This window comes from Coenobita brevimanus, chromosome 101 (genome assembly GCF_032717465.1).
Source record: "Coenobita brevimanus isolate Jiangsu-jjx chromosome 101, ASM3271746v2, whole genome shotgun sequence".
NCBI lineage: Eukaryota > Metazoa > Arthropoda > Malacostraca > Decapoda > Coenobitidae > Coenobita > Coenobita brevimanus.
The window spans coordinates 52,569,590-52,595,111 of NC_137054.1; the positions used below are offsets into that span (position 1 = coordinate 52,569,590).

Below are 25,522 nucleotides of genomic sequence, written 5' to 3' on the forward strand. Positions count from 1 at the left end.
GAGTGCGGAGGGCTTCCCCACTGTCACTCCTCTTCCTTCTGCCTTTACCCTTTCCCTTTCCCTTAACCTTACGGCCTTGAGGAACGTTAGGGGGCTGTGGGGATGAAATGGGGGAATATTGGGGAGCAGAAGACGTGCTGGGGAGTGGTTCCTCCCCACCTTCCCCCTCCATGACAACACCACGTGCTTTCTCACGCACCCTAGCTCAACCACGTGTTAGGGGATATTGGGGAGCATAAGACGTGCTGGGGAGTGGTTCCTCCCCACCTTCCCCCTCCATGACAACACCAAGTGCTCTCTCACGCACCCTAGCTCGACCACGTGTTAGGGGATATTGGGGAGCATAAGACGTGCTGGGGAGTGGTTCCTCCCCACCTTCCCCCTCCATGACAACACCAAGTGCTCTCTCACGCACCCTAGCTCGACCACGTGTTAGGGGATATTGGGGAGCATAAGACGTGCTTTGGAGTGGTTCCTCCCCACCTTCCCCCTCCCTCACAACCCCACGTGATAAGGAATGCACCCGCACTGGCCCACGTGATCCACTACGCCGCCTCACACTACGTAGGGAGAGCAATGACTCAGTCACGTCACTCTCACTTTCCCTAATCCTCCCTGGACTTTCCCTTTCACTCCCCACTCCCTCCACTTGATTTCCTAACTCCCCAAACAAAATGCTAGGCCCATACCTGCTCATACGACGTGGTGTGCGCTCTGGGCCACGATGTGTTATCACCTCACGTCCATACCACGTGGCAGCATGTCCCACGGCTCCGTCATCATCCTCATCCTCGTCCTCATCCTCGAATTCTGGTTCCAAATCACGTTGTGGATAGGGATAGGATATTGCACGTGCCTTCTTTGCCTGCTGCCCCTCTCTAGCAGCACGGTAAGTCATGTACTGCCGCTTCGTGGGAGACAGAACTTCCTCGTCACTGCTGGTGGTTTCTTCCTCTTCTGGCTGCACGTAATCCTTGTCCATATCCTCGTCGTCCAGTGGGGAATCACTGTCGCCGGTAAAGGTGTCCAGAGCGACTTGAATTTCGCTGTCTGAGAGACCTCTCTTAGCCATGTCTGAGCAGGACTGTGGCTACCAGGTGAGTGGACGAGTGGTGGGCTAGCGCAGGTCGCGCGGGGTCGCCGAGTGTCCCCGCCTGGTGGCAGGTAGGGGAAGGTCATGCGAGGGTACGTACCGCAAATCAAGCGCGAATTTTGAAAATTGTCAAAATTATGCACATTGCAATTGCACGACGTACCGGTATGTCGCTGGGACTGGCAAATGCAGATCGTTGCAACGTACCCATACGTCGACGGGATGGGGCGGGTTAAAGAGCGATCACATTTTGCCCAAAAAAACGCTGCTCCTGGTGTCTGGCAAAGGATCTCCGTAGAAGTTTTTGCCCACAGGTACAACTAAATTATTTCGGACTTGCGTTCGGACAACTTGGGTTCCAGTCCCAGAGCTGCAAATAACACGATCAATAGGAGCCCCTATAAACTCCTGAAAGTTGCCAGTGTTCGCCGTATCACTAAATTGCGTGGGGTCACTACCCACTAAGAGCTGGTATACTTTCCTTTCAAAAAATTTCTATCGGGATTATTACTCATGCATAAAACATTATACCAGTATTATATTCATCGTAGATGTTTTGCTGATGCTCTAAATGAGATTTACGCTGGAAAGATCTCCATGGAGTTTACTAAGAAACATGAAAGATTATTGTGTGTTTTTGCTTTCAGCACATTTTTACCAAATGTTATGAATCTCAGTTGTTGGAGAAATATATCATACAGTTTCCAAAGATCGTAATCTTTCATCTGGCAAATCCTGACATGAGTCTGTCCATTATACATTTAATAATAGTAAGAATTGTACAGCCGAAATCTTACGGGGCAGAGATTGGCCGACCCGAATTTTTAAAGGCATGATATTCTTCTTGCTTTGAGAAAAAATCTCAGTTCTGCTACATCTATTTTTCCACATATATTTTACCTGCACTGTGGATAATGACACTATATTTTCCGTAATCATCGGGTAATTTCAAAAGGCGCGGGAGTCAGGTGTGGTGTATACACACTATCAGCGCCACCCTGGGCCCCTGGCGGAGGGAGCACAAACTACGTCACGCTACCCATGCCATATGAGCTCAGTGGGTTCATACGATCTTCGATTGTTTAAGCACCATATTTCCTTCATTTCTTGTTTAAGATACAATTTGTTTATACTCATTTACAATTTTTCCTTACAGATGTACATTCACCACCCAAAAACATGACAGTGATCAATACTCAGGCAACATAACAATCGCATGTAGACTGTCCCTAAACTGAGATGGAACAATCACATGTAGACTGTCCCTAAACTGAGATGGAACAATCACATGTAGACTGTCCCTAAACTGAGATGGATGCAACCTTCCATTTCTATTATATTTTGATAAAGATGCCATTTTTTCTCCAGTTTTATATGTAGATAAATAAAAAAAAATCCTATTTTCAGTAAAGTACCACAAAAATTGTATAACAGAGGGTAATTCAAGTTGACCCCACTTTTGCATTTTACATTAAGTTATCTGGTGAGCAGTGGCATCTTTTTCCAGTTTGTGGGGGCTCCTACTGGTTAGCTGCAAAAAATCCAGGTGACAACGTTACACTAGAACAGCAAATAAACGCGAGAGCCCTCCGAATGTGTGTGTGTGTGTGTGTGTGTGTATATATATATATATATATATATATATATATATATATAAGTCGTTTTGTAACATATATATATATATATATATATATATATATATATATATATATATATATATATACAGTATATATATATATATATATATATATATATATATATATATATATATATATATATATATATATATATACAGTATATATATATATATATATATATATATATATATATATATATATATATATAAATTTTCCCAACGTATGATATATATATATATATATATATATATATATATATATATATACAAAGTTTTCCAACGTATGATATATATATATATATATATATATATATATATATATATATATATATATAAAGTCGTTCCCAATATATGATATGGAACCACAAAGTTCATTTTTTTTTTTTCAATCAAATTTCATTTTCAAACCAAAACTACTAACGGAGGTTTGTTGACTACAAGATAACATACAATGCACTGTTGCAGGGTGTTGTGACAAAGGTTCAGAAGTACCATCAGAGGCATTATAGCCAACTAACTTCACCTGTAAGCCGTCCTGGCCATGGGGGCGGAGCAAGGGTGGGTGGACGGGGCGGGGCCATAAACCACAGCCAACGATCCCGCACGACTCGCAGCACCACCACCACCACCACCACTACACCGCCACCGCCACCTCCACATCGGGTCATGGAGGAGGAACAGCAGCGTCGGCTGCAACTGCTGCATAAGGCTTGTACCAGGTAAGGGGCCATTGGGTAGTTAACATTGCAGTACCATCAGTTAATTTAAAGTACTCTATGAAGAATTTATACATCTGCATCGCAGGTAATAGAAGCGTCATTTATAAAAATTGCGATAATTTTTGTAATAAATTTCACATTAAAGATGATTGAAGGCGAGTAAGCTGAACTCACCCTGAATGAACTCGGGGACTGAACATCTGGCAGTAGATAAAACAGACGATACTACTACTGTATTATTACTACTACTACTACTACTACTACTACTGTTCCTTCTACTACTACTGCTGCTGCAATAATAATAATTATAATAATAGTAATAATATAATCATCGTCATCATCATCATCATCATCTCCGCTGTAACAACTCCACCAATAACAACCCCTCAGAGAGTGAAACACCCGCCTCCATCGGCTGTTTTAGGACCCAATGTTTAACTTTGCCCTGTGGCTAGAACCTTCAACTGATTACTCTCAAAATCAAATTACTTCATTCTCGTCAAACTCTTTACCCTTCCACCAACTTTTATTCAGTTCAGCTCAGAACTACATGAGCTTTTTCCAGTGACTTTAAAATTTGATATTTTCCTGAGGTCTTGGCCTTAACTGTTATCAAAATGTAATTTTTGCTTAATAGCTTTCACTGCACAAGATGGCCTAGCAGGGGCGGTTGCTTGCAAATGGTTGTTTGGTCTGCTCGATCAAAGAGATCAGCTTAACAACGACCTGTACAGTACATGTGAAGTTTACATCTGATAAAAGCTACGTTAAACTTGCGTTGTGATTTTCATCTTAAGCCAATCTCTCTCAAGAACAATAAGTCACATTCTTGTTTGATTCTCTACTCACCCATCAGGAATGACCTAAATCAAAATTTTTAAACTTTATTTTGTACACCCCACAGACACGTCGTATGATCTTTGACCTGTATCTGTTACCCTAACCTTCGATTGTTTGATCACATAATAGAAACCAATAATTCAGTCCTGCCTGGCCGTCAACATATCCCCCAAGTCTGGCCTGTACTGGAGAAAAATTGCTAAGTTGATTTTGCTCCGAGAAGTTTTACTTAGCTTTATGACATTGTTGACCTGTAACCTCGAAGTCTCAAATGAATTTGCTTATTCTTTAGCTAACCTCTTAAGCCTCCCACCAAGTTAGGTAAGATAAATAACTAAGGATTATGACAATCATTTTCTTCTATTACTTCATGCCAATCATAATAATAATAATAATAATAATATTATTATTATTATTATTATTATAATCATTATTATTATTATTGTTATTATTATTATGATTATTATTATTATCATTATTTTTATTATGATTATTATTATTATTATCATTGTCATCATTATTATTATTATTATTTAAGAACCCAACCCGGGGACGTAGAAACTAATTTATACATGCTGCCACCAGGCGATTGTATTCAGTTTATGAAACCACTCTGGAATATATATATATATATATATATATATATATATATATATATATATATATATATATATATATATATATTGTTACGGAACAGAGAAAACTGTCCCGCAAAGTACCAGGTTCAAAACAAAGAGTTAGGTAAAATTACAAGTTAAAGTTTAATGCTCAAACTAACAACTAAACATTCAGGACTCATAAGGATAATGCAATGGCAAAAAACAGGTTAAATATATGGTTAACTGCAATAACCTCTATTAACACGAAATTAACAAGAGTAAATTTATCTAAGTCAGCCCTGATAAAATGAGAAAACCGGATAATGCTCAGTGAATGCAAGAGATATTATTACAGATACAAAATATTATTAATAATGGCTTACACCCAAAACACATGAATCACAAAAACCTCACCAGGCCTACGAATTAACACCTTATGCTATACAGTACAAGAAAAATGTAATAACACTTATACTCAAATTACACAGCTGCTAGATGGCTGGAGACTTCCTGAGCACTCACAATAATAACTGTACAGGGGAGGACAGAGATGTGAGCAAAATGAGGAGTAGATCTAAGTGGCAATTAATGCAGAGACTGAGCTCATTATATAGGGGCCGGCAGAGCTTGATACAACTTGTAAGAAGGACGTGCAAAAGAAGCCATAGGGGACAAAGAGTTGACAATCCTGCTCTGAACAACAGAAAGAACGACTTACTCTACTATAAGAGAGAAGGGGGGAATGAGGTAGAACACGCTCGTGATCAAACATGCAGCATACTGTACGTTAGAATTATACAAAGGATGATGAAATCATAGGCTATGTAACAATATATATATATATATATATATATATATATATATATATATATATATATATATATATATATATATTTAACCCATTGGATCCCAGGGGTGCTAGGCGAGGCATGGCACTGGGATGGTACTGAGCGTACTGCCCTCCACCTATCGGCTTATTGTCGCTAAGCTCATAGGTCCCTACCTGGGAATTCCCTACTTTGTAAAAACTTAAAAATCCCAGTTCTGTCCAATATTCCGGACACTGGGCCCCAATGGAATATATATACTGTACAGTATATACATATATATATATATATATATATATATATATATATATATATATATAGTATATATTATATATCCCATTGGAGCCCAGTGTTAGGAATATTGAACAGAACTGAGATTTTTCAAGTCTTTATAAAGTAGGGAACCCTCCGATAGGGACCTATGAGCTTCGCGACTATGAGCCGATTGGCGGAGGGCGGTGCAAGTACCCACCCAGTGCCATGCCTCGCCCAGCACCCCCGGGATACAATGGGATATATATATATATATATATATATATATATATATATATATATATATATATATATATATTGCAATTGTTATAACTCCCTCTTCTATTATTTCCCAAAGTTTTGCCCTTTCCACCGGCGACACCGTATACATATATATATTCATATGACTATTTCAGCTTAAACAATCTGCCAAGTTAAATATAACTGCTTGGAGTGTATAACAGTAAGGAAGACTACGTCGTATTGATGAGATAGAAATCAGATGCCCCATTATTTAAGTTATTCACTCATTTTATTTCCACTGTTTCTTGTAGCCCTAGTTATTTTTCATGGTGATGGGCAAATGTGCACTCTACATTCCACAGTGTAAATAATCTGGCAACACTGACTGGTCAGACTTTAAGGAGAACCATCTAGCGTAGTCCAAAAGAAAATCTTTACACCAAACTCGAGACAAAAACGCCCTCTGGCAACGACTTTTAGGGTGCATTTCTTTTGCTATAGTCTGTACTACATTCTCGGGACTTTGATTGATGGTCTTTGAGAGAGCGGGCGTGTGCTGAACTCTCCTGTAGCTGCAGGGCTGCCTCACCGGTGTCATATGCACGGAGTGACTTTATGCAGGAAGTTACCGTGCCCTTCTCTAACTCTTAATCTAACCTAACCAAACCTAAACAAACCTAACCTAACCTTATCCTGGCTCAACCTAACCTAAATAAACCTAAACTAAACTAACCTTTATTCACGAAATGACTGACTTCACAATCTGCTGTAACATCCATATATTTATTTATATATATCTATATATTGACCTGTAGTTACCAGTAGGTCGACAAGACATCCAACTATCTCACTGACACATGTATTTCACAAAAAATGTTGTTGATAAATGGCTCAGTACTTGATATAACATGCGGACACTTTCGGCACAGTAGCTAAAAGGGCACTCAGCGCATGCGCACTGAGTGGAACGGTAACTTCCAGCATAAGTCACTCCGTGCATACGACACCACATTAGTTTTGTATATAGCGACAATAAAAGTTAGGTTAGCTAGTCCTAATTTTCCTCCCAGCCCTATAGAGATATAGTAGGTGTCTATATCTATTTACTGAGATTGTCTTTGCTTACTCACCCGCGGACGGTCCTCCCCACTGATCGCTCTGGGGTGTGAATCGACACGGTCGGGCCTCCCTGGAGTGGTTTGAAAGGGTAATCTCAGACTAAGTGTTTCTTCTCTGGGTACATTGTCCCTTTTTCGTTTCTCTCCTTCTTCCCACTTTCCCCACGAGGGGGAAGTGATTGCTATGGCGGATGCCCCAACTGGCTCCCCCCCCCCATGTCCTGACGACTCGACTGGTCGACGGACATACTGCCCCCAGACTGAGCAGCCCCGGACATGGCCTCCACTAGACATTGGTGTAAAAAATGCCTGTTTTGTTTTGCTGCTTGCGGTTGGTTCTGCTCCCCTGTCCAGCCTCAATCCCTTCATTATCAAGAAGGTGATAGAATGTACAGGAGAAGCAGAACAGGTGAAAAAACTTGCTAGTGGAGATCTAGTAAAGACTGCAAACGCATCCCAGGTTAAGGATTTGATGAAACTGAGGAAATTTCATTGTTATGGTGCTGAGCCGAGGATCCCTCATTTCATTAATTCCTGCAAAGGTGTTATCACCCGCAGGGATCTCATGGTTATGGAAGAGGACGACATCATCTGTGAACTTGCTCAGCAAGATGTAATTGATGCCTGGTTCATCACTCATATCCAGGAAGGCAAAAGGACGACGACAGCCACGGTAATCTTGACTTTCGGAAAAGTATCTCTTCCTCCTAATGTGAAAGTTGGATATGAAGTTATCAGTGTCGGACCGTACATTCCCAATCCCCTTCGTTGCTCAAAATGCCAGATTTATGGGCATCATGAAACGGCTTGTCAAGCTTCCAACCTGGTGTGTGGCAAGTACGCGGCTGTAGGACATTCTGCTGACCACTGTACATTGCTTTCACTGCAAGGAAGCTCACCACACTTCCTCGAGGAATTGTCTCAAATGGAAGGAGGAAAAAGAGGTCTGCACAGTCAAGGCGACTGAGGGCATTTCCTACTACGATGCTAGGAAGAAGGTGAAGGAGTTGCATGCAACTCCCAAGACTAATGTCTCCTGTGCATCGGCGTTATGTCCCGTCCCGTGACGTGCACCGTGGAGACACAGACCGACCTTACCTTTGCTTCTCATGCCACATGCCCTACCTCTCAGTCTCACCCTCCTGCACGTTCCAACTCTCTTACAGACATCCCTGTCGTTACTTCCTACTCTCAGGCTGCCGCTGCTCCTTCGCGGTCGGTGCGGCCAAAACCAAAGTCCAACCAGTCTGATAAGATTAACTGAGCACCCTCACGAAACAGTCACGTCCTTATGTCCTTCCTGCTCCTGGTCCAGTGAGGGAGAGAAAGGGTAGCTCTCCCTCGATGGAGTCTGGGAGCCTAGTTATTGACGAAAATATGGAGGTTTCCGGCAGTAAGCACCGGGAAAGCCACTCGCTTGGTTGCAAGGGTCATAAAAAAACTAAGCATGCTGGCCACCCTCGTAAATTTTAAACCATCACATTTGCTGTGTTACAATGGAATTGTAGGACTCATAGGAATAAATTACACAATATAGCAATTTTGCTTTCTATACACAGGCCAGACGTTATTTGTTTACAGGCGGTGCGCATGGTGTATCACCCTGATCCTCCATAGTTCAAATACTACCACTCGTATAGAAGATATGAAGGTCACGGAGTTGCCATGTACACACACAAATCACACCCACAAACGGAAGTGATTCTATTGTAAATTCTACTCTGGAAGCTGTCGTCTGCGAGTACAATTTAATAACACGTATCTGTCTATTTGCTCTCTCTACTGTCCACCACATGGCCCCATTGATAGTGATACTTTGATTTCACTATTTGAACATCTGCATGGGAATAAATTAGTGATGGGCGACTTTAACACCCATCACTATCGATGGGGTAGCTTGAGGGTAGATGGTCGGGGGGACCAAGTAGCCGACCTAATATTACAGTCCAACCTCTGTCTTCTGAACGATGGTAGAGCGACTCGTGTAGATGATCGTACTGGTAACTTTTCGGCCATTGACTTATCTCTGGCCTTCCCAGGTATACATCAAGATTTTTCGTGGGACCCTTACGACGACTCCGCGACATTGTTTCGGACCCTCCACTCCCAAAATTTAACTATAAGAAGCAGATTGAGGATCCTTCTCAAGGATCGCCAATTTAGTACATATATCTGGGGAGACCATAGATGTTAAGGTCGAAAATCTAACCAATTCCATAAAACACGCAGCTGAAGCTGTTATTCCCGAGACTTCTACAGTTCATGTGAAGCATAGAGCACATTGGTGGACGACGGATTGCCGACAAGCATTAAGGAAACGCAATAGGAGATACAGGAGTATTGATAGTCAGCCTACAGAGAAGAATTTCATTGCATACAAACAGGCATAGGCTGAGGCAAGGAGAATAATTAGAAAGGCGAAACGTGACTCCTGGCAGTCCTCTGTTTCCACGGTGAATCGATCAACTCCACTCACTAAAGTCTGGTCCACTATTAAAATATTAAATAATAAATGCCCAAACATCCCTGTGAACACCCTGCAGGTGAACAACACCATCTATGACAATCCCGTGGACGTTGCTAACATCCTCGCCAGGAGTTTTTCTCATATAAGTAGCTCAGCCAATTATGACCTGTGTTTCCAACATCATAAACGCATGGCTGACTTTGTCACAGAAAACGTAGACTCCCCGTACAACCAAGAGTTTACGACAGATGAACTGCTCCTTGCCCTTAAATCCTGTAAGGACACCAGCCCTGGACCAGGTATCATCACGTACGGTATGATCCAGCATCTTAATCAGGACAACCTGATGAAGCTGTTGGCACTGTACAATGAGCTTTGGGGGTCTCGAACGTTCCCAAACTCATGGCACTTTGCGTACATTGTACCGATACCCAAAGAGGCTGGTCGTCTTATGAATCCCATTTCATTTCGTCCTGTTGTGTTGACTTCTTGTCTATGTAAGGTCATGGAATAATGGTAAACAATAGGCTCCTTTTTGTTTTAGAGTCGAAGAATTTGTTAAATGATCAACAATGTGGCTTCCATAAATACAGAAGTTCACTAGATCATTTAGTGAATTTGGAGCATTGTATTGCAGAGGCATTTGCCAATAAAGAATTCATGATAGGGGTGTTCTTGGACATCCATAAGGCCTATGACATGACATGGCGACACGGTAAACTAATGAAGCTCTATACTTATGGTTTAAGAGGAAATTTGCCTGTTTTTGTTTCCAGTTCCTTGAGGGATAGGATTTTCTCTGTCAAATTGCCCCGTAACGTAACATCGGATAAATTTATCCAGGAAAACGGGGTGCCGCAGGGAAGCGTGCTTAGTCCCACACTATTTAGTATTATGATCAATGATATTCTGTCATCAGCTCCCGTCCCAAGGAATCTTAAATACTCACTCTATGCTGACAGTTGTGCAATATGGCACTCTTCCCATAATGCATAATTTTCTGCTGGGCGAGTTTAAGCAGCCCTTGATTCCGTCCACCAATGGGCCTTGCAGTGGGGCTTTAAGTTTTTCGTCCCTAAGTGTGCCACTGTAGTTTTCACTAATCGTAACATACCTAATTTGTGCTTGACCTTGGATAATCAGGCAGTACCTTTTCAAAATTCTGTCAAGTTTTTGGGAATACATTATGATCGTTGTATGAACTTAAAAATTCATGCAAATATTTTGTTTGCTCATTGTGATAAACCATTAAATGTCCTCAAGTACCTAGTGGGTACTACATGGGGTGTCAACAGAAAATCTTCATTATCATTAATGGTGTATAAGTCCCTTATTCGATCGAAGCTACACTATGGCGCACAGGTGTATGGCTCGGCATCCAATGCCACGTTGAAAAAATTGGATGTGTTGCTGAATAAATGTTTGCGAATGTGTCTTGGAGCCGTCCAGTGTACCCGTGTAGCTCGTATGGAAATGGAGGTGAATGTGCCTCCCCTCCATATTCGCTGTGATCACCTGGCCTTATTGTATGGCATACGAACATCAAGGAAAAGTAATATCGGCAATGTGGCCTGTACCCCCCTGCGTCAATACCACCATCTTATGAGGGTGGTCCGTCGGCCACTTGCCGTTCACCTTCACTTACTAACCCAGGAGCTTGGTGTGGATCTCAGTGACTGACAAGTTGGTGTTAAAATATATAGCGCTTGAGAGCTGCCGAGCTTTACTGTCGATGTTTCCTGGCTCCCAGCACCAAAGACCAAGGCGCCGGAGGCGGAGGTCCACCACGTGTTGCGTAACATCATCGTTCGTCACTTGGGGTCCCACCAATTGTACACAGATGGCTCCAAGTCGAGTGAATGTGTGGGTGCTAGTGTGTGGGCGACTGAATGTTCCCTTAGGTACCGGTTACCGACTCATACATCTGTGTTTACCTCCGAACTTTTTGCAGTTGACAAAGCCATAGACTATGCCATAAATTCAAGGCATAACTCGTTTGTAATCTTTTCAGATTCCAAATCAGCCCTTCAGACAATTGCTTCTTGTACTACGGATTCTAATGAGATCCAGGGCCGCATTGTTAATAAACTGCATTCGTGCGACAAGTCCTTCACGCTGACCTGGGTGCCTGGTCATTGTCGTATCTATGGCAATGAGCAGACTGACTTACTTGCAAAGTCGGCTGTAGAGCTCAATGAGACTTGGGACGTTCCTCGTGATCTACGGTCAAGTCTCTGTCTTGGAAAGAAATCAGTAAATCTTATGTGGCAAGGTCAGTGGACCAGACTTAATATTCCAACATGTAAGCAGTACCTGGGCGACTGGGATACTGCCAATCGTCCCAGTCGCCTTGAGGAAAAAGTATTGGCATGATTATGGCTTAATGCCACCGTTTTAACTGGTATGAATCCGAATATGGTGAGACGATTCCCACCGCACTGTGACATCTGTGATGCGGTGTTATCTATCAGTCATATCATCCTGCGTTGTTGGCGATTTATTCGAGAACTTGCTTCACTTATAAATTACTGCGATGCAGCAGACGTCCCCTTCACCCTTTCCACCATCTTGGGTGATGGGGACATTGTTATGACTGATAAATTGATGGCTTTCTTGAGAGAGACTGGACTGATCAGAGTGATGCGACTTTTTTACTATATGGTTATGGTTTTTATCGACTGCAAATATGTATATATTGTACCGTTAATTAGGATTGACAGTTGACATATTTGAAACAGTTCCTACGTCCGACTGATCTAATTCTAATATTGATGTCCCCTACATTAAAACCCGTTCCTCGCCTGACAGTCACCAGCTGATGAGTGCAAGTGTGCCAAATAGAAAGGTACTGGGCACTTGCAGTCGATGTTGGTCTGTTGGGCGAGGTACTTCACTTTTTGTACGTATTATGTAAATATACCATCTTGTTTAAGTTGTCCTAATTAGGGTCGACAGCTGACGTATATGGAAATGTTCCTGACCCGTCTCGTTTCCTTTCATATATTGATGTCCCCTATTTTAGTTTGTGCCTTGACTGACAATCACCAGGTGATGAGTGCAGGTATGTAATGTAGAAAGACATTACATATCTGCAGTCGATGGTGTTCTCTTGGTGGAGGTATTTTACCAATACTGTAGGTTTAATTATTTGTCTCTTTAGGATTTAGTATAGATTAGCGATTTGTCTGTTAGGTTCTTAGTTTTAGGGTCTTTAGATTAGTTTTTTATAAATAAATAATGTACGGTCTAAAAAATATGAAAATATTTTTAAAAAATAAATAAACACAAAAAATAATAAAATCAAAATTTTATATATATATATATATATATATATATATATATATATATATATATATATATATATATATATTTATATATGGAGCCTCTGTGGTACAGTGGTAAAGTGCATTTTCGCACACTGGAGAGCGAAGGTTCGTGCCCTGCCAGGGTAAAAAAACTTTGGGAGCGTTCTCCTGACCACGTACTGCATGGCGGACATAAGGGGTGCTGTGGTTGAACCAGTGTCGCTTACTATAAAAGTATGCTTGCACCCAGTCGGCTTGCTCGGGCCGATTACACTTGGTTCACAGACTACACGCATATCCAAAGTCACTCCAACACAGCAATTACACTTACAAGCACTTCACGCCCTACATACAGTCTCAACCAGACAGCCTAAGCCACTTGGTGGAGATACATTGGCTGTATCGTCCCCACTTCGGTTGGGATAGGCCGGTCCTGCAGTGGATACTCAAACGACTGATGATGATGATTATATATATATATATATATATATATATATATATATATATATATATATATATATATATATATATATATATATATTCAGTAAAAGTCCATTCATCTGAACACTGATAATCCGAATATCTCAACAATCCGAATTTTTGAAGAAAGCTGACAAAAACTCCAGAAGTCTATCTATATATCTATCTATCTATTGCCAGACGCCTCAATCCCGTTCGGTGTGGCCACAAACAAATCGCCTCCACGTCGCCCTGTCCCCCGCCATTTCACTGCCCCTCTACCAACTCACACCCCCCTCTCTCATATACCTCTCCATCCCATCCCTCCATCTCATCCTCGGCCTCCCCCTCCCTCTTCCCCCCTCCACCTCACTCACATACACTCTCTTCGTCAGTCTTTCACCCTCCATCCTCTCCACATGGCCAAACCACCTCAGTGTATTCCTCATAACGCTTTCTATCACATCCACATCCACACCACAACGCTCCTTTATATCCTCATTTGTCAGCCTGTCTCTCCATGTGACTCCACAGGCTCCTCTTAAATAACTCATTTCCACTGCTTTCACTCTTGACTTGTGTCGTTCCAGCAACGTCCAAGCTTCACTTCCATGCGTTAGAGTTGGTATCACAATACTGTCATGTAGTAACTTTTTCACTTCCATGCTCACTTCCCTGCTTCTTATCACTGTTTTCAAGGAACCAGAAACCTTTCTTCCCTGCTGTACCCTTTCAAGCATTTCATCCTCCAAACCTCCATCCTTACTCATCACACTACCCAAGTACTTAAACGTACTCACATTTTCCAATTCCTCACCATCCAACCTCGCTGTACATTCACTGACTTCACCTCTCTCAAAGACCAGCACTTTACTCTTCCCTACATTCACCTTTAGATTCCGTTTCTTACACACTCTCCCAAACTCATCCACCAAGCCTTGCAGCTCCCCTTCGTCTTCACTCAACAACACACTATCATCTGCAAACAATAGTACAGGGAGTTTCCAAACACTATCCTCTCTCACCAGAGCCACTCCAACATCCACTACCCTACCTTGTACTGTACCTCTTTTATTACCCCATCCATGTACAGATTGAACAACCATGGAGACATGACACATCCCTGTTTCAACCCAACCTTCAAAGAGAAAAATTCACTTAGTTCACCATCCACACGCACTGCAGCCTTAGCACCATCATACATACTCTTCACAGCATTCAACAACTTCCCATCTACTCCATATATTCTTATTACTTTCCACAATCCTTGTCTATCCACCCTGTCATATGCTTTCTCCAGAAGTAAAAAAAAAAAAAAAAATCAAAATTAAAAAATTCAAACTGGGCGCCAAATGCGCCGAAATGCCGAGCGGTTTGGTCATGGAAGTTTCATGGAAGGAAGCTTCTGTATACCTTGATAAACTTGTGCAATTCATTGAACAAAATAATCATTACAATGGGGCTGAGGTGATCAATTTCCATATCTTGCGGGAAAAAAAAAAAATGTGTAATATGTAATGTTAATATGTGTCATACTGTATTATGAAAGAATGAAGAGTGATCCATTTGGTAAAATTTTAGTTTAAACATGAAATTAAATGTTAGGGGTCCCACCCAAAAATCCGAAAAAAGTCTGATAATCCGAATGATTCTCGGTCCACTGCCATTCGGATTAATGGACACTAGGCACACCATACCCCTCCTTCCCGGGCATCACATACTGTTCGTCACTGATTGTGTATATATCCCATTGGAGCCCACTGTCCTCAATATAAGACGGAACTGGGAATTTTCAAAAGTTAATAAAGTAGGGAACCTCAGGGTGAGACCTGAGCTGATAGGCGGAGGGCGGTACGCTTAGTACACTGCCAGCACAATCCCCCGCCCAGGAACTCTGGGAGCCAATGGGATATCTATATATATCTATATACACCGGTATTTGACTTTTTGTATCTGACTGTCTTTTGTCCGTACAATGGGCTTAATGACCACATATGTGCGATAGCCATTAATGCAAGAAAAGAAGAAGTTCTCCATCATATGCACTCACCACCACCAGCGAACGGAACCCAAACTCACTCCAGATCATCTCCCGCTCATTGTCTCCATGGTAATACAATTTGAACCAGAGTAATCACGCCTCACGTACAGTCAAAGACAAACGTCGTGTCATGAAATTTGGTGAAAACATCTGCTGAATGGCCCAAGTTTTGGTGCGCTCTGCTTTGTCATAAAGACGGTTGTTTGCACTGACATGGTTGCCATTTCCTCCAGGTGGTGAGCCTGTGGATGTGAGCATTTATTTTGTAACTATTCGAAACAAATCTATATTGTTTTTTTCTCCAAAACCATCTTTCATTTGATATATATATAAGGCGTTTCAAATCTGTTCTCGTTTTTACTGCCATGTCAGTAACACTGCATTTTAATTAGCTAAATAACTGTCCGGAAATGAGTTTTCCATCTCAATATTTTAACTTCTATATTACCGCATTAATTTGACAATTAAATGATTGCCATTTTTGTCATTATTGTCAAAGTTGTCCAAACTATTTATGTAAGAGGATTGAGTTACTGTATAATGATAATCGAATGTTTTGAGTGGCGAAATGAATCCCACAGGCTGGAGTTCAAACACATAACCAAGAAAACCGAAACCTACGGACAAGTAGCCTATTCGTGTGTTTCATTCATTTCAAGTGCAGTCCTATACGGCGTAAGCACTGCTTACAGGTGCTACCTCTGCCATCGTTGTGGTTATTTTCTGGTCCTGTATTGGTGTGGCAACATAGGACGAACTGAACGATGAGCATTCACCGGCATGCCTTCCTCCCGAAATCGCCTAATCAACCTTTCTAAGGTTCTGCTTACGTCGAATGTTGGTGAGATGTAAGGGTGGAGTTACACTTGGGAAAGAAACGTGAACACTACAGTAAGGAACGCACATACTGGGCATGCACGGCCGATCTGGCTAGCGTAATAGAACCTGAACAATCTTATATGAATGCTATAATGGATGGCGGAACATCATCGTGTCCATCAATAGCTCATGGCTGACAGTTTCAGTACATACAACTGCCTTCTCTTCCCTTGACATCCTGGTATTTGAGATCCCGGGATATGAACCAAAGTTTACGGGGGCGTATGCGATCATTTACTTTAACGTTTGGGAATGTTTTTTCAGCAGCGTTTGTTAACGTTCGCTCGCCAAATGTAATTCCACCCGAAGATGTAAAGGCCAGGCGATCGTCGCCCGCCCAGTTATGGCTTGCTTGTCGTCTCTCGGACGCAGTAATTTTCGCAAATCGATGTTAAGGCTTCGGAATTTCATGGGTTCATTTATTTCGTCATCCATCATCAGCAGATATGAAGCTTAAGGATGTCAGGCTAGTTAACCATGAGTTTGTAACTGTGGTTAAGTTCTCATAATGTTCCACGTGTTAAACCTGATCTTCGGACAAAACCGTGACACAACTTTTGTCTTTGTACACAAACCACAAGAAACAGACTGGACATCATTGAAGAAACAGAAAACACTTCAGCACACTAAACAACACACCCGTCACCAACATTAATAGGCACATGGCAAAGTTCAGCAAAATGATAATCATCGCAGACAAACAACACATTCCATGAGGCAAGAGAAGACACCGCAGCCCAAATATTACACCGGAGATCGCTCGCCTCATAAGATAACGAGACAAACACAACATCCGTCCCCCCCCCACACACACACACGACACCACCGCAAGGCTCCGAGAACTAAATTGGACCAACAGAGAGATATGTACAATGGAAACTGAAAACTGGGAGGCCTTTGTAACAACATTCAGTTCATCCACAGATCCCTCACGGCTCTACAAAATACTTTACAGCATCACTGAATCACAAACAAGCACCTCCAAGACCCATGCCGCCATCACCTCCAACAGCTCAACATTTCCCTTCCTCAAAAGAACAAATAAACATGCTCTTGAACCACAGTGCAAACATAAATCATCTAACAACACTCGCTGAGTCTGGAAAATAGTCCCCTCGGGAAAGCAGTCCTTCCCGCTCGACCACAATGCAACCCCCTCCACTCCAGAACAGATTAGTAAAAATAAATAAATACAAGCACAGGGTAGGATGGTATCAGCAACCTGCGCCTGAAATATTTAGGACCTCACAGTATCCTGGCCCTCACAAACATCAGCAACCGGTCATACGCACCCTCTAGGATCCCCAACTTTTGGAAACATGGAACCGTTATCACTATACTTAAACCAGGTGCACAACATATCCATCTTCATACAGACCCATAACACTACTTAGCACAACATTCAGGATAACCGAATGCCTCATTCTTAACAAGATTACACCTCATGTCCCTCCTGTTCCCTCACAACACGGGCTGAGAGCATTACACACTACAAGCACCTTACAGACCAACCTCACACAACAAGCATCTGGCGGCATCAACTCCATGACATCCTTATAATGCACACTTCTTGCAGCAATAGACAATAGTATATCCATTGCTGCCGTCCCTTGACACAAGCTAATCTCCATGGTACACAACACAAACATGAAGGACAAACCCAACCACTGGCTTGCCAACTATTTATCGGGTAGACAAGCACAAACAGTATTACAATCAAGGGCAAGCCATCAAGAACACGAAATTTCCTTAAAGGACTGCCACAAGGCTCCGTTCTCTCATCCACACTCTTCAGCTTATACACACATGATAATTCCACACCCCAGCCACCTACCAACATAGACTTACATGCAGATGATATTGGCATAAAAACCACACACCCCACTGAAGACACAGCCTGCACACGGAAGGAGGACTGCCTCAACACACCAAGGACACACTACAGATATGAGTTGAGGAAAACAGCCAGATTCGCCACTACACTCAGCAGCAGCAGCATACATGAACACAGGTACTCCCCTGACATGATATGTAACAATGTCACCCCATGCGCTGACGTTCTTGGATTGGCGTATGACACTGGACTTTAAAGGACCACATACAAGACATCATGATGTGGTGCACACCCAGACTCATAGCACCTGGACAATTACAGGGGTAGACTTTGGGCAACAAAAAGAAACACTCTCCTTACTCTACAAACAGTACATTAGATTGATTGAATCAGTAATGTCCCATGTCCCTCCCCCTTCCCCCCCCGGCATGGGCTTCCATCCTATCAAAAACTCAGGTCAACACATTGCTGACCATACAGAACAACGCCCTACGTATCGCCACTGGCCACACTGAAACCACTTCTGTAGCCCACCTACACCACGAAACTAAAATTCTTCTTAGAAGCTATCTTGATATGAACAGCACACAGTCACAAATGCAGAGACCTGTGATAATGCACAACATCCCTGACATTACAAGGCAGAGATACACAGCACACCTTGGCACATGAAATAATCATCACACGACATTATCAAACCTTCCACAACACCATCCCACCTTCAGACATTTTACCACTAACAGTTATGAAACACCTGCATACTCACTTTATGCATCACTTTACGATCGGAAGACTATATAATGCAAACCCTGTCCTGCCCTCCGCCCAGGGGAGGTGTCCTTCAATAGAAATGATCGAGTTAACCTACCTAGACTTAGATCAGGACATCATCCAACCATCCTTAAGTACCAACTTAGCTTGGGTTGAATCACAGATGACAAGTGCCATGCTTGCAGAATAGGCCCACACAGCAACACACGAAATGGAGCACTACACAGCATATGCCACACCAAAACGCAGACACATCATCATCGGTGTAGGAAACCCATGGGACACCCCCACAGAGGCAGGTGCTTACCTGCAGGCGGTCGACGAGTCTGCTCGATCATACGGACCGTGGTTGAGCAACAGCAACATGTCCTCATTGGCCTACCCTAAACCATTACACCAATTGAGTTCAAATCGGATAAAAACTTTTATTTACTTACCCCCCCCCCACACACACACACACGCACGCGCGCGCGCGCCCCGCTCAAAAGAGCACCTGCTCTGGCTTTACTATCAAGGGTGTAAAAATATTAACGTGGTTCATGAAAAGGAAAACTGTCGATTTAAAAAAAAAAAAAAAAAAAAAGAGCTCGGTAGTACTTCGTGAATGCATGAACCTCATGCTTGTGACACCTGTCCATTCCACCCCTTCCATCACCTCCACGAGACACAGGGGCTCTCAGAAGGATGGAAATCAGAAATTTGTGCACAGAAGTGGGAGAATCAAAGGTTTCTGCATATCTGTGATCGAGTTCTCTGCCTAAGAGTCTATATCTATCTATCTATAGCCCGACGCCCTAATCCCGCAAAGGGTGGCCGCAAACAAAACGCCTCCAAGTCACTCTGTCACCCACCATTTGACTCCCCTCCCCCCAACTCACCCCCCCCTCCCTCATATACCTCTCAACTCCATCCCTCCACCTCATCCTCGGTCTACCCCTCCCTCTCCCTCCCTCCACCTCACCTACATACACCCTCTTAGTCAGTCTTTCATTCTCCATCCTCTCCACATGTCCAAACCACCTCAGTGTATTTCTCCTAATCTTTTCAACCACATCCACATCTACCCCACAACGTTCCTTCACTTCTTCATTCGTCAACCTGTCCCTCCACGTCACTCCACATGCTCCTCTCAAGTAACTCATTTCCACTGCTCTCACTCTTGACTTGTTCCCCTCTTGCAAGGTCCACGCCTCGCTTCCATACGTCAGGGTAGGGATCACAATACCATCATGCAGTGACTTCTTAACTTCCATACTCACCTCCCTATTTCTCATCACTGCTTTCAGTGTGCCAACAACCTTCCTTCCCTGCTGTACCCTTTCACGTACTTCATCCCCCAAAGTTCCATCCTTACTCATCACACTACCCAAGTACTTGAATGCACTCACATTCTCCATATCCTCACCATCTAACCTCACTGCACACTCCGTGACTTCATTCCTCTCAAACACCATAACTTTACTTTTGTTTACATTAACTTTCAGCTTCCTCCTCCTACACACTGTCCCAAATTCATTCACCAAACCTTGCAACTCCCATTCATCTTCACTCAACAATACTGTATCATCAGCAAACAGCAACACCGGAAGCTTCCAAATCTCACCCTCATTCATTAGGGCCACCCCCACATCCACTGCCCTACCTTGTACCTCCTTTACAACCCCATCCATATATATATTAAACAGCCATGGAGACATTACACACCCCTGTTTCAGTCCCACATTGAGAGCAAAGAACTCACTCAGCTCACCATCCACTCGCACCGTAGCCCTAGCTCCCTCGTACATACTCTTCACAGCACTCAACAATTTCCCCTCCACTCCATATATTCTTAATACCTTCCACATACCTGCCTAAGAGTACATTAATTTATTGCTAGTTACCTTACCATGTTTTCCACATTTCACTCTCACTTTTATGGTCGTACATCCCTCGTCGGTGGAAACCATGCACTTGCTAAAATCAAGTTGTCATGAATATTAAAAATATGCAAGAGGATTCCTTCAGAAATAAGTGACAGGGCAGAGTGTAATAATCTTGGATGCAGATGTTGCATAAGTATAGGCCATGTTAGTATCAGAATAAAAAGCACCAATCTATCCTAAAGCAAGCACTAATAACAGTAGTAAGCTGTGACAATTAACTGAATGGGCCATGGGGAATAGCTTATAATTTGGAGTTCAGTCTAATGTATAAGCTAAAGCTATAGTATACTGTATGTTCAACAGTACATAATGCATTTTACATATTACAGTATGTGTTTTTGCTTACAGGTGGAACCTTGGATTATGGTCGAGTGAGTCCACTGTTAACATTACTGAGGAGGAGAGAAAGGCCCTGGCATCAGTGCCAAAGACTCCACTCTATCAGGCACTTATTGTATCTGAGAAGCATCATCTTGCAGTGTGTCCAGCTGCTCGCACAGGACTGCAATGGCTGTCACGCCGCCTTCTCTCACTCACAGGCAAGTTTGACGAGCAGCAACTTTACAAGTTGCCAGAGCCACCTTCAGTCATTGCCAGACACAACTTCCCATACCTGAGTTCATGGGAGAAATATCCTGTTGTGTTGGCCAAGTCCGTCACAATGCTTGTGGCTCGACATCCACTGGATCGGATCTTAGCCTCATATCGGCATGTTCTAGAAAACCCAGAGAGGAACCCCAATGGATATCTTCACTATGGTCGTCGAATTGTTCATACTTATCGCAAGTCGCCTGTTCCCAGCAAAGGTCCTACATTTGAGGAATTTGTTCGTTACTTGCTTGAACACGAGTCACGCCATACAGAGGAGGCATGGCAATCCACTATCCGTCGCTGCACACCCTGCCATATAGCATACAACATGGTGATGCATTATGAGACTCTGTGGTATGATGCACAGTGGGCGTGGAAGAAAGCTGGGTTAGGATCACTGAATACTACTGACTATGTGGTTCATCGCCTCACACCAGAAATCCGAAGACAGTACTTCTCAGAACTCACACTATCTCAGGTCCTTGGACTATACAAAAAGTACAGGCTAGATTTCCAATTATTTGGATACACTCTGGACGAACACATGGCCTATGCTAAGCCTGGTGAGGAGGCATTAGACCCAGCTCTCATGGCTGAAGTTTCTCACGCTAATCCAGATCGTCTCCAAAACTTGTTGCAAGAGGCTGAAGAAAATGCAGTGTTAAAGAAACAGAGGGAAGAGAGTGAAATGGAGGAGCTGAAAATTCTCTCAGCTGAAGTGAGTCCTAGTGGAACCCTTACTGGGGAGAGGGCCCCACAGCCGAAGATCAGCAACAATATTGGACCAGTCGAAGTCTTCAGTCGGCAGCCTCCTCAAGAGGCAGAGGCTGAATGAAGAACGGCTTTGAAATCCATTTCTACATGATTACGAACGCTATAACATAAGGAATCATTGTACTTTTACAGTACACTAGTGTACAGTACTTCGGCCATCACCTTATTTGTATAGTTGTGCAGTGACAACGATGCAGCAACTTTACTCTCTTCTCTAGTACATCGCAGGTGTAATAAATAGCACTTCACTGTAACTCCACACTAATAATAAAGAAATAATACAGAATGTAAATCTGAAAGTAGTGTATTCCTTATTTTGCTCCGTGTGAATGAATAATCATTCTGTCCTACACACATGTGTTCAGGTTAATTTTCTTACATGTTCAGTAGAATATGACCAGACTAGTCACAGGGGGTGGGGTTTATTTATAATACCATATATTCAATAATACAGTCCCTTTGTAAGTTCCTGAACACTGTTGCTAATTACTGATATCTAAAACAGTCTGTTTAATTACTAATTTGATTTGAGACAAGATTATTAGCAAACACAAAAAAGTATACCTTTAGTTTTGCATGGGTATTCTGAACTGAGGCACTGTAAGAAGTAATGAAAGATTGCCATCAGACCCAAGGCAATGCAGGATGGTCCTCACACAGCTGCAGCACGGCAGCATACTTCTGTGCAGATTACTATGTTAGTGAACATTTAAGAGCACAAGAGCCTATAATTTCTGTGTTTGTTTTAGTTTTACCTTTCACTTCACAAAACAATGCTATAATGCCTAAAGGACAAAAAATGAAACACGTATCTGGGGGGGTACTTGCCCAAGGCATGATACTGTACCATGTTTGAGGGGAAATGGTGAAAAAATAATGGAATAACTCCAGACTAAATAGTCTTTGGAAGAAAGTAAGAATAAACACAATGAGAAATTAGTTTATCCTCACCAAAGACCCGAATATCGACAGTTTGGTCTGTACCCAGACATCTTAGTCTCGGGGAGGGTGGCCACAGGCGAATCGCCTCCCTGTCATTCTGTCCGCCGTCAGGTTTTCGCTCCAACTCTCACCCTCCCTCCCTCGTACACATCTCCACCCCATCCATCTTTCTTACCCTTATCTCCTCCTCGTGTGTGTGTGTACGTGTGTGTGTGTGTGTGTGTGTGTGTGTGTGTGTGTGTGTGTGTGTGTGCTCGCGCGCGCGTGCGTGTGTGTTTTCCACTCTGTGCATAGGCTCGCAACCTGTTCCCAAGGCCCAGTAGTCCTCCTATGCACCATACACCTTCACATGTCACCAGTTCAACGCTAACACCCACTGTCCATATCAAATACATGCTAGGACTGTCTTATACGGAACTGCTGTACTGGCATTAGCGTGGGTATTTTTCTAACATGTCGGTGGGTCTTCTGGGATATCAGTAAAGTCTGCTGCATGACATTCAAATCCTTAAACTGTTCTCTGCCCCAGCAACGATTCGAACCTGGATCCATTCGGACTGCAGGCCATCTCTCTACCGATTCAGCCACCGCCTCCCCTTTTGTATGTGTGTCCATTCGGGTTTCGAACTTGGATCCATTAGGACTGCAGGCCACCTCTCTACCGAATCAGCCACCGCCTCCCCTTTTGTATATATATATATATATATATATATATATATATATATATATATATATATATATATATATCCAGGGGCAGGATCCCACTGCTACCTGGCGCATTCCCGGGTGGCGGATAGGGGAAGGCCTTGTAGATATACAAGGTACCGTCTTAAACGGTGCGGAGCATGGGACCCCCTATAGATATACTGTATAGGGCGCCACCGAATATAACGAATAAGGTGGCAAAAAAAATTACATCTAACCAGAAACTATGTGGCAGGGAGGTGCGATTATTTGCCACAATCCTCCCAACCAAACATGAGTTCTATTGCAAATGATTTGACGGGCGTTCCTGTTGGATCATAGTCCACTCAAGGTCCAACCGCACTGCCTCCTGTGCTTACGGGCAGTGTGCCACCGAAAGTGAGTAGGCACTGTGTTGGAAAATTAGACTCTTGGAGAATAAACAAACTGAAATCCATGAAGATCTATGCATACAATGTAAGAAGCCTCGCAGAAGATTACAAACTTGATAACCTAATGACTGAACTGGAAAACATTAGTTGGGATATTGTAGGTTTGAGTGAGATCTGCAGAAAAGAAGAAACAGTAATTCAGCTCAAAGACAGTAACCACCTATTTTACTACAGAGGAAGAGAAAATGAAAGAGTTAGTGGTGCAGGATTTCCAATTAATAAAAATCTTGCCGACAACATTGTTAAATTCAGCAGTGTATCTGACAGAGCAGCATTTGTTGTCATTAGACTGTGCAAAAGATATACCCTGAAAGTAATACAAGTAATACAAGTATAAGCACCAACTTCTCAAAGCCCAGATGAAGAAATAGAAACATTCTATGGTGACATCTCCCAGATTATGGAAGAAGAAAAGACAACATACTGTACACTATACTCATGGGAGACTTCAACGCAAAAGTTGGGAAGTCGAAAAATGGAGAGGCATGTATGGGAAAATTTGGAGTGGAAGAAAGGAATGAAAGGGGAGGAATGCTGGTAAATTTTGCTGAAATGTTTAACATGAGAATAATGAACACATTCTTCCACAAAAGAACGGGGAGAAAGTGGACCTCGAGAAACCCAAATGGAGAAACAAAAAATGAAATCGACTTCATTATAGCAGATAAGAATAACACGATCACAAATGTCACAGTTATCAACAAAGTAAGTATACGTAGTGATCATAGAATGGTGGGTTGCACAGCCAGATTCAATTTCAAAAGTGAAAGAAAGATGATTAAAGATAAAAAGATATGCCCAATAATAGTAAACGAAAACAAAGCAGTCATTCAGTTGGAAATAAGGAACAGATATTAGGTTCTAAGTAATGCTGAATGGGACACTGATGAGCTGAATGACAAACTAACAAAAGTGCTAAAAGAATCAGCGGAGGTAGTAGGAAAACCTAATACAACCAAAGCCAAGAAGTATTCAGAGAAGACACTTGAGCTTATGAAAAAAAGAAAGGTAATGAAAGTAAAGACAAAGAAAGACGAAATAGAACAAGCGGAATTAAATAAGATTATCAAC

General features: G+C 42.5%; 1 protein-coding gene across 1 annotated transcript in view; it reads left to right on the plus strand.

Annotated features, from left to right (window-relative positions):
* The window catches only part of LOC145415034 (carbohydrate sulfotransferase 10-like), a 68,887-nt gene extending 46,453 nt beyond the window's left edge, over nucleotides 1-22,434 (plus strand). Inside the window, exons 2-3 of the mRNA XM_080284452.1 lie at nucleotides 3,195-3,448; nucleotides 21,357-22,434. Of these exons, the coding sequence (XP_080140578.1) occupies nucleotides 3,195-3,448; nucleotides 21,357-22,434 (1,332 nt within the window). The remainder of the gene's footprint in view (nucleotides 1-3,194; nucleotides 3,449-21,356) is intronic.
* The last annotated feature ends 3,088 nt before the right edge of the window (nucleotides 22,435-25,522 follow it).